At 33.2% G+C, this 19,802-nt stretch overlaps 1 protein-coding gene across 5 annotated transcripts in view; it reads left to right on the top strand.

Moving 5' to 3' along the window:
- USP25 (ubiquitin specific peptidase 25) overlaps positions 1-15,402 on the top strand; it is a 150,431-nt gene extending 135,029 nt beyond the window's left edge. For all 5 annotated transcript variants that reach the window (XM_027077518.2, XM_027077517.2, XM_027077521.2 and 2 more), the window contains 5 exons: positions 2,117-2,195; positions 5,166-5,245; positions 10,483-10,606; positions 14,256-14,451; positions 14,792-15,402. In XM_027077518.2, coding sequence (XP_026933319.1) covers positions 2,117-2,195; positions 5,166-5,245; positions 10,483-10,606; positions 14,256-14,451; positions 14,792-14,964 — 652 coding nt within the window. In that variant the 3' untranslated portion in view covers positions 14,965-15,402. The remainder of the gene's footprint in view (positions 1-2,116; positions 2,196-5,165; positions 5,246-10,482; positions 10,607-14,255; positions 14,452-14,791) is intronic.
- Positions 15,403-19,802: the final 4,400 nt, after the last annotated feature.

Genomic DNA, 19,802 nt, shown 5'->3' with positions numbered 1-19,802 from the left:
CAACATAAAGATGTACAGAAGAATGTAATGTAAGCACTACCCTTTGGGGACTTAATATTTTAGGGAAATAAAGAATTTCTAGTCTCTGCACTATGTATATTTTGAGTGAGATAGTTATTTATTGTGGGAAGCTGTCCTATAATTTGTAGGATATTTAGCAGTGTTCCTGACCTGTACCTGCTAAATGTCGGTAACGCCTCCCTCAAGAGGTGACAACCCAAAGTGTCTCCAGATGTTGAGAGATAACCCCTTGAAGAGCAAAATTACCCTCATTTGACAATCACTAGAGAAAAGTACTTAACCGTATATGCTAATAAAATAAAATAGTTAAATGTCCTCTGACATCAAGAGAAGCCTTAAAATGGTTAAATTACAGTTCACCCTTGAACAATGTGGAGATTAGGGGCATTGACCCTCTGTGCAGTTGAAAACCTGTACATAAAGTTGTGTAACTTTTGACTCTGCTAAATTTAAACTGCTAATAACTTCCTCTTGACTGGAGGCCTTACTGATAACGTAAACAGTCGATGAACACATATTTTATATGTTCTATGTATCAGATACTGTATTCTTACAATAAGGTAAGCTAGAGAAAAGAAAATGTTATTAAAATCTTAAGAAAGAGAAAACACATTTACATTATTGTAAAAAAATCTGTGTTTAAGTGAACCCATGAAGTTCAAACCCATGATGTTCAAGGATCAACTATAGTTTGGTTTACCCAAAAATGTTTTCTTGTGAAAATTCCTATAAACTATAATTTTTGGCTGAAGTTGGAAAATTAAAATACAATCTAGTTAAAATGAATACCATTAAAAAATTTAGGCCTCAGGTAAACATCAAAGTATTAGAAGTTATTTTATTTTTATTTTTTTAAGTTTTTTTATTTATTGTGAGAGAGTATGGAAGGGAAAGAGAGTGAGGGAGAGTGAGAGGATCCCAAGCAGGCTCTGCACTGTCTGCGTAGAGCCCAATGCAGGGCTTGAATTCACAAACTGTGGTGATCATAACCTGAGCTAAAATCAAGAGTTGGATGCTTAACTGAGCCATATAGGCACCCCAGGAACTTATTTTAGAATACAGAATCGTTTATGTTATCTTGGGGTTTGTAGTCCATTTTAATTCTGAAATAAGTTATTATCCTTTCTTGAATATCTCAAAAATACTGAATTAAAAATCTATGTGGCAGAGAAGAAAATGAGGAAAACAAAGCATCTAGGACTAAATTCCTGCTTCACCATGTATCTGCTGTGAAATTTAGGATTAAGTGAAGTAATACAGTAAATGGTTTTGAACAATATGTGATAGATAATAAAGTGCTCATTGAATGTTGACTGTTATATTTTATTTGTAGTCGTAGGAACATCATTTATTTTACATGTAACCACAAAGAGCTCAGAAATATGCCAGATTATGACCCTTATTGTTTGGGCTGTTGGGACATCATGTTCCAGTGAATATACGCTATTGAATTGGGGGCAAATATTAACGGGGTAATCACATTCACTTTCACTCTTTTGTAGTTATTTGTCCTGAGGACTGCAAATTCATCAGTTTGTTTTGATAACCTAATTTGTCTTATACTTGAAAAGTTAAGATGCATGGGATAGCTAAACATACTCTGCAGAGATTTCTTTAACAATGATTCTGATCATACATGTGCAACAATGTCTCTATTACCTGAAATGATAGGCACAGTTTAGATTCCTTTTTGCTGTTTATGAATCATGCCATTTGAAATGGGAAGATGAGATTTAATATCTCCTGAGCTTGCTTAATATATATATGCTATAAAAAAACACATTTCATTTGTTTTTACTTATACAATATGTATTAATAAAATGTAATTTAAAAGCCATTTGTAAATATAACATGTAAATTTGAGGTAGCATTATTGATGCTGTCTACTTTATATACTTTGTAACTATCCAGTCCAACATTGATCCAAAAAACATTTTCAATTAAAGTTATTTGAGAGTTGCTTCCTCCAAAAGTATTGCTTAGTGACAGTGGATTTTATTTTCACGTATGTTGGGTAGTTTAGTTTTATGTCACATGCTTTTCACTTTTTGTGAATTTCACTTTTGATTTACGAATATATTTCTTTTATTTGAAGGTGTCACAACATAATGAAAGTTGCTCAAGCCAAACTTGAAATGATAAAACCTGAAGAAGTAAACTTGGAGGAATATGAGGTAATGTGCCTTTTGAGAGGTTGAACTGTAGATTGAGGAATTTCGGCAGTTCACTGACCTTTCTCATTTCCTCACCACTGAGCACATTTCATTATTGGACAGTGTTGTACATGTGAGAGAACATGCATGAGTGCTCATATCGTGCTTGTGGTAATTTTTGTACACAAAATTCTTTGTGTTAACTTTGGCTTTAAAATTAATACTGTTTTTTTTTAGTTTACCAATTCAAACACCCAGTATTTCTTTAGACTTTTAAACTTAACTTTATACATTGCCTTTTTAAATTTACAAATCTAGTAAGTTTTTAAATTAATTTACTTTTGAGAGAGAGAGAGTGTGTGTGTATATGAGTATGAGCAGGGGAGGAGCAGAAAGAGAGAGAGAGAGAAAGAGAAAATACCAAGCAGGCTCATAAGGGCTCGATCTCACGAGCCATGATACCATGACCTGAGCTGAAATCAAGAGTAGGACGCTTAACTGACAGAGCCACCCAGGCACCCCTATCTAGTAAATTTTAAGTTGATTTCACGAGTGCCTTTGATTAATTTTGGTCACATTTACAAACTTAATGACTTCACGTTCTCTTAAACAATTATTGTAATTCACCACATTAACATATAGGAGGAAGGATATAGAAAAATAATCATTTTTGAAAAAAAATCCTGAGCTAACCTGAAATACAACTATGATAATCTACTAAAGAGTGTCTCAAAAAAAAACAACAAAACTGCATAGCAAAAATCATGTGGAACTATGGACATTGAAAGCTTTCCTTTTGTGATCAGGAAAAAGACAGGGATGTCAGCAACCACTACTGCTGTTCAGAATTGTACTGGAAATTCACGTGGGCAGCAAGGCAACAAACATAAGCAAAAAGTAAAAGATTTGAAAAGAAGAAACACAGTTATCATTATTTGCAGATTTTACACCTAGAAAATAAAAAATCTACAGATAAATTTATTAGAACTAATAAAACAGTTTTCCAACAGGCAGAACTTATGTCACATACCAATTTCATTCTTTTATCCCAGCAACAGATAATCGGAAAATGAAATTTTAAGAAAATGACACCATTTACAATAGCATCCAGAACTATAGAGTAACTAGAAGTAAATTTAACAAGAGATGTGCATGACTTTAGGAGACATTAAAGAAGACCTAAATAAATGGATATACATACTATGGAAAACTTAGTATTGTAAAGATGTCATTTTTTCCCCAGAGTAGTTTATTGATTCATTGCAGTCCCTGTCAAACTTTTAGCAGATTGTTTGATGGAGCTTGATAAGCTGATTCAAAATTTTTATGAAATGTGGACATCTCAGTCTAGCCCAGACATTCTTGAAGAACGTAGGATGGCTCATTCTACTAGAAATCAAGAGGTAGCATTCTTAACCGTTATGCTTTATAATGGTAATAGCATAAGGGTAGGTAACTTACAACAAGATAGCAGAAGAGAAAATCTAAGAACATGCTCATAATATATGCCAGAGATGACAAACAAGTGGGTTGGTTACTCACTCTACCCTGTCCCCAAGATTCAAGTTACATGAAACTTGATTTTTAATTATGATTTGCCTCTGCATTCCATCCCCAGGGTTGCAACATTAGATTCACTTTAACATATTTTTGTTCTGAAAACTTCTCATATTTCTAACTGCAGAGCCATTAAATCTTACAGGTATTTATAGGACATGGTTTTGGATTCTGTGTATCCCATATATCTTTATCCTGCTCTGAGTCATGAGTCAGCCAGCCTTGGCCCACAGACCAAATCCAGCCTACCACCAGCTTTTATAAATACAGTTTTATTGGAACACAACTACAACTATTTGTTTATGTATTATACACGAGTGTTTTTACACTACAATCACAGAGTTGAATAGTGACAACAGAGACTACATGGCCTGCAAAGCCTAAAACACTTACCGTCTAGGTCTTTACAGAAGAAATTTACTCACAACTCCTCAGACAGTTCTAATGACAGTAGAGTGGCAATTTAAATACTTTCCCAGAAAAGCTAACTTCACACTTGTAGGACAAATTTTATCTTTATGTGTTATTAAGGCCTACTAATACTGTAAGATTATGCCTCAAAAAATTAAAATTAAAAATTAATTTATATTCAAGGAGAGTATAGTTGGTCAACTGGTCTATATGTTTCTTTCATTTGCTTATGTAATATGTATATAAGAGCTTTAATACTTTTATTATCAGTATCTTTGTTTAAATCCTATATTGAATTTGGTTATGGTTTTCCTTGAAAAATTTTTTTTTAAATAAGTTAAAGAAAAATCCTGATTTGTTGTCTTGAGTTAGAGGGTGTCAGTTCTAAATTGTTTAGTCCTATTATATGCCCAGTAATTGGTTTTTTTGGAGGAAGGGACAGCTGAAATGTGACATGCTTGTATATTTTTCACCATACCTCAGATGAATAAACTACTCAGCTACCACATTTAAAATAAAATTTAACCTAAATTTGGCAAAAATAAAAGGTTAAATAAATGCATTATACTGTTTTTCTTTTAGTTTCTTAATATTCGTCATCAAATAATAGTCTTCAGTGTTGATTCTGTTAGAGTAGTAACTTCATTTACCTCCTACATCCAATTGTGATGTACATCTGTAATAATATCTTAATAATAATATGCCTTTAGACAGAACACTTCTTGAAAGAGAGAAAACCTGGTTGATTATCTTGCCTTTGCATTTCTGTTATCTTTTAGTGAATCATTGTTATTTCATTCTTCGTTAATGTCTAGTAATTTTTACATTTATTATTATACTAATAAAGTGGTCTTGTGTATCAGAAACTAAAGTTTTGATTTAGGTCTTATTTATCTTAATTTTGATTTCTTTGCTTCTATTACTTTGAATAGTTGTCAGAATCACACATTGCCTTATGAACAGTTTTCATTGTAGTCTTAATATCTTACTTTGTATATTTTTAATATTTTCTTTCACCTACAGGAGTGGCATCAGGATTATAGGAAGTTCAGGGAAACAACCATGTATCTCATAATTGGGCTAGAAAATTTTCAAAGAGAAAGGTAAGGCAGAATGATCAAAATATGAAAAGCTTAATTTTTGCATTTAATTCTATTCAGATATGACCTTATCTTTAGAAAAGGTTTTATTCACTGTACGTATTTTTAATAAACTTTTAATTTTAGAAGTTTTATCTTTATAGAGAAATTGTATAGTTGGTACTGGAAGTTTCCATATACCCCACATACTTTCCATTTTCAATTAAATCTGGAAGGTTGGCATTAGTGTCTTTGTTTTTATTAGCTCTCACATTCTACAATTGAAGTTTAGGATGGAATAGGATTAGATTAAAGTCTAGAAGTTTGCTAGCGACCAAACAAGCTGGTAGCCCAACACACAGAATTCTTTGTATACCATAATATCTGCCTTTAGTCTCCAGCCTTTTTCATATTCTTTCTGAGTCTAATCTTGACTTCAAAGCAGAGACAGTGTTTCCAATATGTCTCTTTGTCCAAAGTTTCATTACTATAAAAACTATAGCTATAGAAAATTGATCAGCTGTCTTCTAAGTATTATGACTACAAACACATTTTAGATCATTTTTCATTTAAGGTACAGATGGTTTTAAAGGAGTTTCTACTTCTTAAACTATTATATTATTTTTTTTTATTTTAATTGTTACTAAGAACAAAGGATAAATATTGATTTATTTACTTATACACTGATTTGCATTTACTTATTCACATTTTTCTTAACTCATATCCTTTAATATTAATGTACTTGACTAGTGATTTTTTTTAGAACAACTATATATATATATATATATATATTTAAACATGGTAATTTATTTTATGTGATTGTTTAAATACATTGCTTAAAAATGTTCAAAAGGCATTTTAAAAAACATATTTAAAAAATAGATGTTTCTAACTTATTGGTGAATCACTGAAAGTAAGCAAGTTGCCACACATTTTTAAACCATTCCTGAAACTATTACCTTACATCATTTTTAAATTACAAAACACGGATATTCACTGTGTAATATAACACACTGCTTAGTAGTAAGATTAGTTTCCTTCTAATGTATACTTACAGGGATTATTAATTTGTAGGGTCCAGCAAAGTTATTTAAACTGAGCTGATAGAAACTTAAAAACTAGAACGGTAAAAGGAGTTGAAATCGAGCACTATTCACCTATGAAACTAGTTGTAGAGTTAGTTTGTCTAGAAAGCATTTGTAAAATGTCTTAATCTAACCTGTATTAAAATTTCTATTTCAACTCCAATATATAAACATAAGTTATATTTTTAAATCAGTAGAGGTTATGTTTAGCATAAAATAAACCACAAGTTGTCCCCCAGATTTCTTAAGCATGTTTGTGTCGGGCCTACAATACATTAGATAAATGAGACAAATGAGTTTTCTTGCTTTGTTTTTGAGAAAAGGGGGTAGAGGGAATGGAATCCACATAACTTTATTTCATTTAATAATTGTGTATCTAAAATTAATTGACAACTGTAGACTTTCGAGTAGAACAAGTATACTGAGAACCAGTAGACATTATTTGTAGATTTTTTTTTACTTCCAATCTCATAGCGAAGTCTAAAGTCAATAGGTAAAAAATTATTAAAAAGTTAAATTCTAATCACTAATTACACCCAAATTAACCTTGAAAAGGCAGCATTAAGAGTAGTTAAAAAATGGAAATTAGTTACAAAGGAAATAAAGGGCAACAAATACAAAGAAGAAATTGTCAAAGACAGAATACTCTAATGAACTTAAAATTTAAACGAATAATAGACTTGATCTAATCAATAACATGAAACATTTTTTTCAAGCCTCAGTCTGGTAATAATACGGTTTGATAGGCTCAAGGAAGTGAAAAATTAATACTCAGGAAACACTATATGAAAATAACCAACTATCAAATTTAATGCTCAAATGCAATTACTGTATTTCAAAAAATATTAAAAACTAGCTAGTCATTTATTTTGAATCTTTTTACAGTAGCAAAAGTTCCTCTGAAATTTAAGATATTTGAAAACAAATAATTGAACTCTGGGACAAAAATCTTCTTTGTATCACCTATGAACTTCCTACTTGAAAATCTAAGTATACTGTTACTGAAAAACATAAAGACAACAAAAGTCTCTGTTTTGAGACCACACTAGAATCATTTATCCAAATGACAAAGCTCTTAATTTAAAAGAAAGTGCTATATTTTCAATACTCTGTAATAATGTATTCAATTAAAAGGGTTATTGAATTCCTTCTTTTCTTTCTTTCTTTTCTTTCCTGGTTTTATATAATGTACAGGAAACTGTCACTGCGATATTGATGCAATTTTGTTTTTAAATGACAGCACAGACTATTACTTCTAGAGCTGTGCTGTCTATCCAGCCTGGTTGCTACCAGACACATGAGACAGTTTAAATTTAATTAATTTTCCAACTAAAAATTCAGCGTCTAAGTCATACTAGCCACATTTTGAATGTTCAGTAGCCAGCCACCTGTGGCTAGTGGCTACCCTGTCAGCCAGCAGAGACACGACACTGCTGTCTTTGTGGAAAATGCTGGTGGCCCTTGCTGCCCTGTTTGGTAGACAGTGAGCACTGCCATCACTTTTACACTTAGCAAAGTTTAAAAGTTGCACAGAATTAAAAAGCACTGTTAATACTTGGACACAAGTCATCCTGTAATTTATAAGCTAATTCACTTTGGTCACTGAAATAGAGAACTATTTTGATAAGTAGCTCCATTTTATGAGTTATTTTATTTCGGCCACAGTTATATTTCTTTAATAGGAATATTCAAGTTCACTTTAAGAGAGCTGAGATTAGTATTTCTAAGATAAATAGTAATGTGATCTTATAAGTGGACAGAGTAAGATCAAGAAGGCATTTCCATTTTATAGATAAACTAGGCTCCACAGTAATTGCATCCACAGATGCAGTAACTTTTTCAAGGCCACACGATTAACTAGGGAGAAAAAAATTGAAATAGAGATCTGTATTCTTATAAAATTTAATGAAATCAGGTGAGTATTCTTTGGTAAGAATTAAAAAGAAGAAGCTGTCGCTTTTTTGCTCTCTGCATTAACTTCTTATATTAGCTTCTCTTGGTATGTTCAAAGTATGTTCAAATTTCATAATTTGCTTATTCTCAAATATATGCTTATTCTCAAATACATGCTTATTCAGAAAGTGAATATTCTGGTGTAGCAAATGTTTATTAAATTGGAAAGGTCAACTAGAAAATTAGTTAATGGTGACAAATAATATTTATGGAATATTACAAGAAGAAATGTTAATTTTACACTTTAAATATAGTAGTTACCACAGCTAGTCGGTTAGAAAATATTGTCAAAAGGTTCTGTCCAACTTTTTTTTTTTTTAAATAAAAACACAAAACTTGAAAACCTTGAATGAATACTGATTGATAGGCCATTGTCAAGTCTGTGAATAGTGAAGTGAAATCATGTTTTTAGGAACCACAATTTTATAATAGTACAAGTGAGGATCAAAAGAGTCTACAGGGTACATGGTCTTATTTTACTTTAAAATAAGAATGTGGTACCTGGACTGCTGAGTCTTACTGTGATTTATTTGAAGATATGTTTGTAAGCACTTTAAAGGTTGATAAAATATGGAAATTGTGTACTTCAGTAGAAAATTGGAACAGGGCCACAGTTTCAGAGCTATTCTTAGAGAGGTGACTCAGGTCTTGGAGGCCAGATATGAATGTCATTCAGTGAGACTTTTTAATAGGAAACTTAATAGCTATAAAAGAGAAGGCAGATGTGCCAGCAGACTAATTTAGTGGTGTAAAACAGTATTTAATGTTATTATCACTGCCTTCTTTTCTTCTTTCATAAATAAAACAAAAAACCTTTACCTGAGGTTATGTTTATATTTTTTCAAAATAAAATCCCGTATTCTTAAGTTTTCTCAAAAACAAGTTCCTGGGAGAAGCCTTTTCAAAAAAGTGTATGAAATAACTTATTTTTTATGAAATAGTTTCAGGTGTGTCATATGAGAGGCCATTAATGTGTACATTAGTTTCCAATTCTACATTTATATTCAAAGTACAGAATTGATTTATATTTAAGCACATGAAATTAAATAATAAAAACTCAGTGTAACCTAGAGTTTTAAAAGTGTTTCTTTATAATATTTCGCCTTTTAGAATGTTACATTTTTCTGAATTAATCTATAAGAAGGTATGTTGTAACTGGAAAAACTGGCACAAAGGAGACATCTTAGTATCGTTCATATTTCAGTTATACAAATATATAGCTATATTTATTTCTTATCCCATATTGGGAGAGGATAACGGTTTTAGAGGTAAATAGAATCCTCAAACATTTTTACCTTCCTCCCTTTCTAAAACCTAGTTTGACTTATGTTAATGTAACATTATTAATATTACTTGTTAAACTTTTTATAAAAGACCGACCCGCCAGCTGTTATGTTCCTACACTCTTCTTTGTGTGTGTATTCCACCAGAATGTCCAGCTGTAGAAGCATTTTTTTTTCCATTTCTACTTCCCCATTTCCTTTGGATATTCTCCCCTCTACCAATTATGTTATTCTCCATGATGAGAACCATGGGTGCACACGGAAAAATACCTGAATAGTCACTGAATGAAACACACGATGTTTGTGATAAAGAAACAAAGTAATCTGACCCTTTCTTCAAACAAAAATGACATTATGTTGTTAAAAAAGTAGATTCTTGCCTTCCCTTTCAGTCTAAATGGAAGACACCAGGGAATCAGGAGAGAGGAACTACCTGAATTCAATAATTACGGGCTTTTTCCTCCCAGTCTTTTCTTAATTCCTAGCTCCATTAAAATTTTTTTTTTCAATGTTTATTTTTAAGAGAGAAAGAGAGAGTATGAGTAGGGGAGGGGCAGAGAGATGGACACACCGAATCTGAAGCAGGCTCCAGGCTCTGAGCTGTCAGCACAGAACCCGATGCAGGGCTCGAACTCAGGAACTGTGAAATCATGACCTGAGCCGAAGTCAGACGCTCAACTGACTGAGTCACCCAGGTGCCTCTAGCCTAGCTCCATTTTTTTGTTTTTGTTTTTGTTTTTGTTTTTGTTTTTTTACTTTATGACATAACTATCTCCTGGTCTCAGATGTGGCTGTTGCTAAAACAGCTTTTAGATGATACATTTATTGTAATGTTCTGGCTAATCAAAATTTAAATGTATACTTAAGTATTTTATAATTGTAGTTGACTTTTTTTTTTACAAAGATGAAATAATACCTTATGTTTCTTTTAATTTTTAAGTTATATAGATTCCTTGCTGTTCCTTATCTGCGCTTATCAGAATAACAAAGAACTCTTGTCCAAAGGCCGATACAGAGGACATGATGAAGAATTGATATCACATTATAGAAGAGAGTGTTTACTAGTAAGTTGAATGTACTTAGGAGGTCATGTTTACGTTATTGTTTTGTCTTACACTGAACAGATTTTACAGACTCCTATAGAAGTGATTGATTATAAACTCTGATGAGGAAAGTATCATGATGATGACATCATCATGATGTAATCTGGGTATAATCGCTTAAGATGCAAGAATGCACTCAATTCTTTAATATCTTTTCTCTTTATTGGTCCTAAATATTGCAGGTGGTAACCAGAAATGTTCTTAATATAGGATCAAAATAATTAATTTTATATTTTGGTTTCTTCATTATTCTACTATTCCCTTTTTTGGTGAGAGAAGGGGGGGACTGCACAGGCCTTGAGCAATTATTATTCCAGAAAAATAATAGATTTTTCTGAGTTTTTTAAAATACAGTAGTAGATTTGGTGTACATAGTGTTAAATGATTCATTGTAATACAGTATCCTTTTTTTCCCACCTAGTCATTGATAGTTTTTTTTCCTCAAATATTTTCACTATGTGCAGAAATATTACTGTTGTTATATAAACTTTAAAAAAGAGTTTTTAGCAGTTTTGTAGCACCAAATTAGTTTCTAAAGGTCTGGAGTACTTTGTTAATATTTCTCAAGTCAGCTAACCTTGATGTATAAGATCACAAATTCCATCTTCATACATTTTTCTGATTAAATTTAATTCTTTTTTTTTTTAATTTTTTTTAACATTTATTTATTTTTGAGACAGAGACAGAGCATGAACGGGGGAGGGTCAGAGAGAGAGAGGGAGACACAGAATCTGAAACAGGCTCCAGGCTCCGAGCTGTCAGCACAGAGCCCGACGCGGGGCTTGAACTCACGAACCACGAGATCATGACCTGAGCCAAAGTCGGACGCTTAACCGACTGAGCCACCCAGGCGCCCCTAAATTTAATTCTTAGTTAACTATTAACATCATTCTGTTATATACTGTGAACACCTAAGCTGCAATTTTTTTTTTCCTGTACAAGGAGAAATATATATGTATATATACACACAAAGATATTCAAGGGTATATGATTTTTCAACCTATATAAGTTACATGATTTAAGTATACTTTAAAAAACTTTAAGTGGTATGCTGATAAAATGTTTTCTTGCAGTAGAACTACATAAGCTACTTGTAATCTTAATATGTCTTTAGAATTTTCAAATGAGAACATTAGATGACGATGATCTTACTATTTTTCTCTCAGCTGCTTTTATTGCATTTGAGTATATTTTAGAACTTGAATTGTTAGTGATTAGCATCCATTGAGGATAGTTCTTAATTTGGCCAGTTTCAAAGGTTTTTAATCATTCCCCAAGAAGGAAGACCTGAATTGTGTATATTTTAGATTTAAAAAATGCAGAATTGTATATATTTATATATTTAATGAACTAGAGCAATTTTTAATGTAAAAATTGAAGGCTTGGGATATGGCAATATTTTGGTAAAGCTATTTTAAATATAAATATAGCCAAAACGTGACGGTTATTTTAAAACATGAAAAAAATGGTAGAATGTTTCACCCCATATTATGATACTAAACCATTCACACCTAGTTTGGTGTTTCATAGGGATTTAAATGACACTGCATGAGGGTTATCTTAGTGTTCCTTTCAGGGTTTTTCATACTGAGTATTTGCCGAGTGTCATGTTTGAGGGATACAGAGACAGTTAAGACCTGTTTATTTGCCATCCCCCAAGAACTCAGTGTGTACCATAAATGATTTTTATATTCCAGATTAAGTGTCTTTATGAGAAATATGCAAAATAATATGCTTGTAGTTGTCAAGGAGAACCTTAAGGGGTACGTTGAACACTGATCTGGATCTTGATGGACAAATAGGATTTTTATGCCTTGTAGAGAAGGCAGAAAAATGTTCCAGCCAAAGGGACACCATATGAAAAGACCTGGAAAGTATACAAAAGAAAATGAAGATAGATCCACTGGGGCTAGATTCTGAGGAGCAGGGTTAGGTGCAAGTGATGAAGCTAACAATACTTGTTGATGTCAGCCTATGTTGAAGCTTATGCAGCATTCTCATGTGCCTTTGTAAGTTTGAGTAGGTTTGGCTTGGTCACATTTGTTGTCAGAAAATAAATCTGGCTGTAAGTAGTATACTAGATGGTGGACTGGAAAGGAGTAGAGACGGAAGTCTTCCCTAGAGAGGGAAGAAGGAGAGAGCCTCAACTAAGACAGAAGTGCAGTGGGTATGAAGAAGAGGGCATGAAAGATGGTGGAAGAAGTGAAATCAAGGGGCCTGGTAACTATTAGATGAGAAGAAAGAAGGAAATAGGGTTGTCAAAACTGCTTGACTTTACAGTTTTGTGTTTGGCTTTGGGGAATCTAAGATGATGAATAAGTTTGGCTTTGGGTGTACTATGTTTAGGTTGTTTTCAGATAACATTAATTTCAGAATGGTAGTAACTATTACAAGTTTGAATGCATATTGTAAAAATTATGCTAGATACTTAAAGGCTTCTCTTGTTTAATCCTCTCAACCACTGTCTAAAAAAGGTGATATTTCATTTTGCATATGAAGAAACTGAAGCTAAGAGATTGCTTATTTACTCAAGCCACTGCTTAGTGGCTGAGTTAGACTACTAACATAAGCCTCTCTACAAAATCAAGATATAAATTACACAAGAATGATAAAATATAAACATGAGAAATAATATAATTTTTATTTTGTAATTCAGCTTAACTGTGAATATTTCAAAATCGTATCTATCATGCTCTAAATGTTAAGATTTCACCTAAACCCTTAAATACTATAACTTTTACTATACCTATAATACCTTATCTGTTTCTTAAGTCTATATTTCTTACCTCATGAATTTCTGTCTTCTGCTATCAAGGGTCAGCACAACTGGCCTGTGCTCTAGCCTGTCACTTGTTTTTGTAAATAAAGTTTTATTGAAACATAGTCATACCTTCTCATTTGCATATTATGTATGGCTGTCTTTGTGTAACAATGGCAGAATTTAGTAGTTACAACAGAAACTGTATCGCTGTCAGAGCCTAAAATAGTTCCCATCTTCTCCTTTACAGAAGTTTGCTAATCTCTGTACCAAATTGTAAACTCTGGAGAATTTTCTGTATTAATCAGTTGGGTTCCCCTGAATCTAGAATAGTCTCTGGCATATCTCATGTACTCAGTAAGAATTTTTTGAAGGAATAATGAACTAATTGATTATCTTTAAATTTTAGATTCAAGAAATATAACAGTATTTATTCAATTGGCATTTATGGAGAAGATGATAAAGTGTTTTTCAAAGATAATATGGCGTCTGAATTTTTTTTTTTTTTAAATTACTTTGATGGCACACCAAATTTTAGAATTGGGGAAATTTCACCTCTGGAGAATTAAAATATGGTCCCTGTAGTGATAATCAGAAAATTATAAGGTGAACATGAACTTTAAAAACATGACAACAGTATTTTCCCCACTTCTTTTTGTTCTTGTTTCTGTTATTCTCGTATGCACAGCTTTTTCTAAGAGACTTCACGCTGGAACAGATAGAGATTGTTTTTCTTGATTGCCATTTGTTCTAATACTGTTTGTGAACATACTTTTTCTGTTGTCTTCAGTATTAACACAGGATTTTTATTTAGTTAAAAACAAAACTTTTTCTTTTTCTCAATGCATTAAGAAATTAAATGAACAAGCTGCAGAACTATTTGAATCCGGAGAGGATCGAGAAGTAAACAATGGTTTGATTATTATGAATGAGTTTATTGTCCCATTTTTGCCCTTGTTATTGGTGGATGAAATGGAAGAGAAAGATATTCTTGCTGTGGAAGACATGAGAAATCGATGGTGTTCCTATCTTGGACAAGAAATGGAATGTAAGTTTAAACAATGCTAGTGGACACTTCAGCTGGGATTAACTGTAGTTGGAATTAGATGTTATTTATTCTTGTCATTTTTTATATTATTTTTACATTCATGTAAAAATATTATATTACATTATAGTATTTTTACATTCATGTCATTCCCTTTTTTTTCTCTTTACAAACCAAGTGCACACTGCCTTGCCATTTATATTTTACCTCTTTCCCCCAAATGGTAATACATATTTTGAAATGAAACATTAGTTGAACACCCTCTAAGTTAATAAATTATGTTGAAGATGATGATTTCTTTCCCTCTCTGTCTTTAGCTATATCTAATTGTTTGTATTTACAGCAAACCTCCAAGAGAAGCTGACGGATTTTCTGCCAAAACTGCTTGATTGTTCTACTGAGATTAAAGGTTTCCATGAACCACCGAAGTTACCGTCATATTCCACACATGAACTCTGCGAGCGGTTTGCCCGAATCATGTTATCCCTCAGTCGAACTCCTGCTGATGGAAGATAAACTGCACACACTTTCCCTGAACACACTGTATAAACTTTTTTTAGTTCTTAACCCTTGCCTTCCTGTCACAGGGTTTGCTTGTTGCTGCTATAGTTTTTAACTTTTTTTTATTTTAATAACTGCAGAAGACAGACAGACCATAGAGACTTTAGCCAGACTGCAAACAATAAAGCTGAGAATCGCATGGCGCTCAGACTTTGTTTTAACCAGAACTGATGTACAATTACAAATCTGATTGGTTTCATTATGGCAAAGCCATACTTTTGCCACCTTTCTGTTACAGTATTACTTTGCTTTTATCTTTTCTTTATCTACAGCTTTCCATTCAGTCTGGATCCTTCCATGACTACAACCATTTAAGTGTTCAGCACTGTGTACGATACATAATACTTGGTAGCTTGTAAATGAAATTAAAGAATAAAGTTTTATTTATGGCTACCTATGTGTTTGTAAGCAGGTATATTGTATATTAGTGTATCATTTTAATTATATAAAAATGAATTTTGTCTGGGGATTGTTTAAGATTAGGTGGATAGATGAATAGATTAATACAAACTTTTAATTTGTCTCTGTAGCACATTGGAAGTTTACTAAGTATTGACACTTAAATATATCTATATTTTTGACTAAGTTGTTAAAACTTAGTATGGCACCTAAACCTGTTTTGAATTCACATCAGGTTTTCACTGAAGTGAACGGCTGATACTTAAGTCAACCACACTGAAACTTTTAACTTTTCCTTAGATTAACCTTTTATTTTTTTATGTATTTACAAATAATATAGCAAGGTGATTATTTCAAGAGATACCAGAAAAAAAGTACTTGAATAAGGGCTATTTAAATAGTGAAACATAAGAAATCTGTATATGTGTATACACACACACACACACACACACACACACACACACACACATTCTTCATAATGGAGGACAATGTTTTGCATTATATAATCATTCTATTTTTGTAACTTGTATACCACTTTAATTGAAAATGTTCTCTACTAATCAATGCTGTGAAATGAAGTTGATATTGTTGAACTAGAAGTTATGAGTATCTTACCTGCTTTTATTTTCCTCCTTTTCAAAAAGAAAAAGCTGTAGAACATTTTGTAGATGGAACTGCTGTTTAAGATTAATGAAGTAATATTGTGAATGGAAATCGATGCTTTAAAGGTAATCATGTTACCAATAACCTATTTTTGAATTTATAAAAATTTCTTTATAAATGATACTTTGTTAGCATAGTAAAATATATCGTTATACTATGTGTATGTTTGTTATAGCGTCGCCAAAACTAGAACTCTTTATAAGTGCCTCTGATAAAAGATCCCAGATAGAGGAGAAGAAAATATTAAGTTACTGTATAATGTTCCTTATCAAGATATCAATGCACTACTAAGGTATTAATGACAAGGAATTGATACCATTTCTGTTTTAAGGTTAGATTTTGCCTGTTGTAGCTATCAAAATGTGTTTTGGTTTAGATTTTAAATTCTCCACTGAGCAGAATTGGTATTCTACATTAGTTTTCAAGTCCTGTCCAAAGTTTAAAAACTCCGTATGTATCATCAAAGCATTTGTAAACTGTCTTCAGTATTTTATAATATTCTGCCATAATGGTAAAATTGTTTGTGTTTATGTGTATAATTGACCACTGAGACACAAAGTGCTCAAACACCATACGGAAATTACTCCCTTCACAAGGCACATCCAGGGAATCATATGTGGCTCTTGTGCTGAAGGTAAGTATTATTTTTGTATTTACTTTCTACTTAAAAGCCAGTTTATTCATTCTTGGTAGTGAATCTGAAGTGCTCTTTTAAAAATGACCTTTTTCAAGACCTGGGGAAACAACTTGTTTTTATATCAATAAGTTTCAGTCTAGTTTAATCTAGAACCACGGCACTAAATAAAACTATCAGTAACATTTTATGCACCTTCAGTTGATGCTGTTTAATTTCCATTTACTTATGACCCCTTGTTTGTTAGAAGCTTGTGAGTATTTCCTGCACTTGCAATTTCAAGGAAGTAACTAAAGATTTCATTTTCTTAGTTTTATATTAATTGAGACTAAGGTGGACTTTTTCCTCCTATACCTAATTCTCCAGAGTTCAGTGTCTTTGTCATCCCCAAAAAGTGTAGTCACGCAGGTGCTTGGAGGCAGTGAGTAGGGATCCCCTGTGTAATCATTTTTTTTAATTTATTTTACATCATTAACAAGATCAAATATCATTTGTTATACCCATGATAACTTCATCCAGAGTATGTAAATTAGTCTCAGGGCTGCCATAATAAAGCAGTACAAACTTGGTGGGTAGTTTATAAAACAAATCTATTTTCTCACTGTTCTGGAGTCTAGAAATGTAAGATGAATGTGTAGGCACATTTAGTTTCTCTAGAGGCTTCTCTCTTTGGCTTACAGACAGCCTTCTTGCTGTGTCCTTACGTGGCCTTTGCTCTATGCACATACACATCTTTGGTGTCTCTTCCTCTTACAAGGACACCAGTCCTACTGGATGAGGGTGCCATCCTTACAACCTCATCGACCTCATTCAGTCTTCTTTAAAAGTCTTATCTCCAAATACAGTTGCATTGAGGGTAGCGGCTCCAACATACGATTTTGGAGGTTGGTGACACGATTCGGTCCACAGAATATGATGGCCCAGTTTATATATACCCCCTTTCCAGACGCAGAAGTATGATTGTTAGCCTCTTCCCTTTAACCCCAAGATTATGATGCAAATATCTATGGCCCTGCTGTTAGATCTACTTAGTGTTTTCTTTTACTTTCACCATATCCTAAAAACTATTTTGAAGTTATAAGAAACCAAGTTAAGAATTGCTCACCATGCATTCGTCTATTCAGTTCAGTGTGTTTTCATTGAACAAATCTTTGTTGAAAGAATGCAATACTCCATGTTGATTTGCCCTTTATTATGTGGGGTTTTATTCATCATTTTCACCTAAGTTTATACCATGGATCTGGTTTCTGTTTTGCTAGTGTTTTATTCTTACCTACTCGACTTCCCTTTTCCATCCCCCATTCCACCCCCAGCCTGGAAGTTAACTACTGTCAGCCATTGTGGCCACATATTTTTCCATGTTTGGATAGTGTTATGCAGTATATACACATAAGTGTGGGGTTTTTGAGGGGAGCAGAAAGAGAGAAGGTCATCTATTATATAGGCCTTTTTCCTCCCCACTCCTATATTTCTGGCCTCCAGTTCCTTCTTTTTCTAGTGGGCTTTTTAGAAATGGCAATAATAAAATAATAAATAATGTGACCCTAATAATAAAAGTCTTTGAGTCCTGATTGAGGGAACTGTATACACAGTTGAATACATACATGTATATACATCGGAATTTCAAATATCCTGTTCATTCTATATACGGTTTTTCTCAATGGCTGTTTCAAACCACTACCATTCTCCTCTCAACCTCCTATTCAATGCCAGCTCCAGTAAAACAGGATGATTTTTCCTTTGCCTTACCAAGAAAATGGGGCTATTGGGTATGACACCCTTCAACTTTTAACCTCTGTAACTGTACATTTACACTTAATTATTATTAGGTAACCAAGATGTAATAAGGAAATGGATATTGATAACGCAGCGTTATGAGAAAAATATAAAATACAAAAAATATATAAAATGTAAAATGAATTTATATGGTTAAAAGTACATCATGGGGGGGGGGCATATTTGCTCTTCTGTAGAATTTAAAAAAGCTCACTCTTGGCCTTACAGCAGCCCACAGCCTGCACAGTTTTTCCTTTATCAAATGGTTCTTACTTTTTCAGTAATTCAGAGCGAGTCTAGTATTCTTAATCCTGATTGTGCATCAGAAGCATATGAGAAGTGTTCTTTTAAAAAGGTTTCTAGGGGCACCTGGGTGGCTTAGTCGGTTGCGTGTCTGACTTCAGCTTGGGTCATGATCTCACAGTTGGTGGGTTCGAGCCCCATGTCAGGCTCTGTGCTGATAGCTCAGAGCCTGGAGTCTGCTTCGGATTCTGTGTCTCTCTCTCTTTCTGCCCCTCCTATGCTCATGCTGTCTCTCTCTGTCTCTCAAAAATAAACGTTAAAATAAATAAATAAAAGTAAAAAAGGTTTCTAGGTCATATCTATCAGACTCTTAAGAGACTTTTAAAGTGAGAACTAGTTTGAGAACATTTGGTAGGTGTTTCCCCAACTTCATTTTTCTAAGAATGAACTCTGCCCTTATCTTAGAGACTGAGTCTAGCTAAAGTAGGGTGGAAAAATTTGCTTTTTGCATTCTTGTATGTCACATGAAAAGGCAAGGGATTTAAGTTTGCTGATGGTCCCCTCAGCCATAGAGCATGCCCATTTTTGTATGTGCTCTAGCCAAAGCTATGCTCAAATGTTTTTCAGTCACAACTTTCTGAACTTCTCTCTCTTTTCTAAGTGGTTAAGACTGCAGGCTCTAGAACTAGACTGCCAGGTCTGGATACTGGGCCAACTATTGTACAGCTGTTACTCTTGAACTTTTCTATGCCTTACTGTATTTCTTCATCTATAAAATGGGATTACAGTATAACCTACCTTATAGGATTCTCTTAAAAGTGTAAATGGTTTTCTGTATATAAAACTCTTGGAAAATGGCAGCCACATAGTAAATGTTCGATAATTGTCAGCCCATGGGCACCTGGGTGGCTCAGTCAGAGTCTGAGTCTTGATTTCAGCTCAGGTCATGATCTCACGGTTCGTCATGAGTTCCCAGCCCTGTGTCAGGCTCTGCGCTGGCAGGGATTCCATCTTCCTCCCTCCCAATCTCTCTCTCTCTCTCTCTCTCTCTCTCTCTCTCTCTTTCTTTGCCCCTTCC

This window comes from Acinonyx jubatus, chromosome C2 (genome assembly GCF_027475565.1).
Source record: "Acinonyx jubatus isolate Ajub_Pintada_27869175 chromosome C2, VMU_Ajub_asm_v1.0, whole genome shotgun sequence".
Lineage (NCBI taxonomy): Eukaryota > Metazoa > Chordata > Mammalia > Carnivora > Felidae > Acinonyx > Acinonyx jubatus.
The sequence above is the reverse complement of the archived record's forward strand: the minus strand, read 5'-3'. Positions and strand labels throughout refer to the sequence as shown.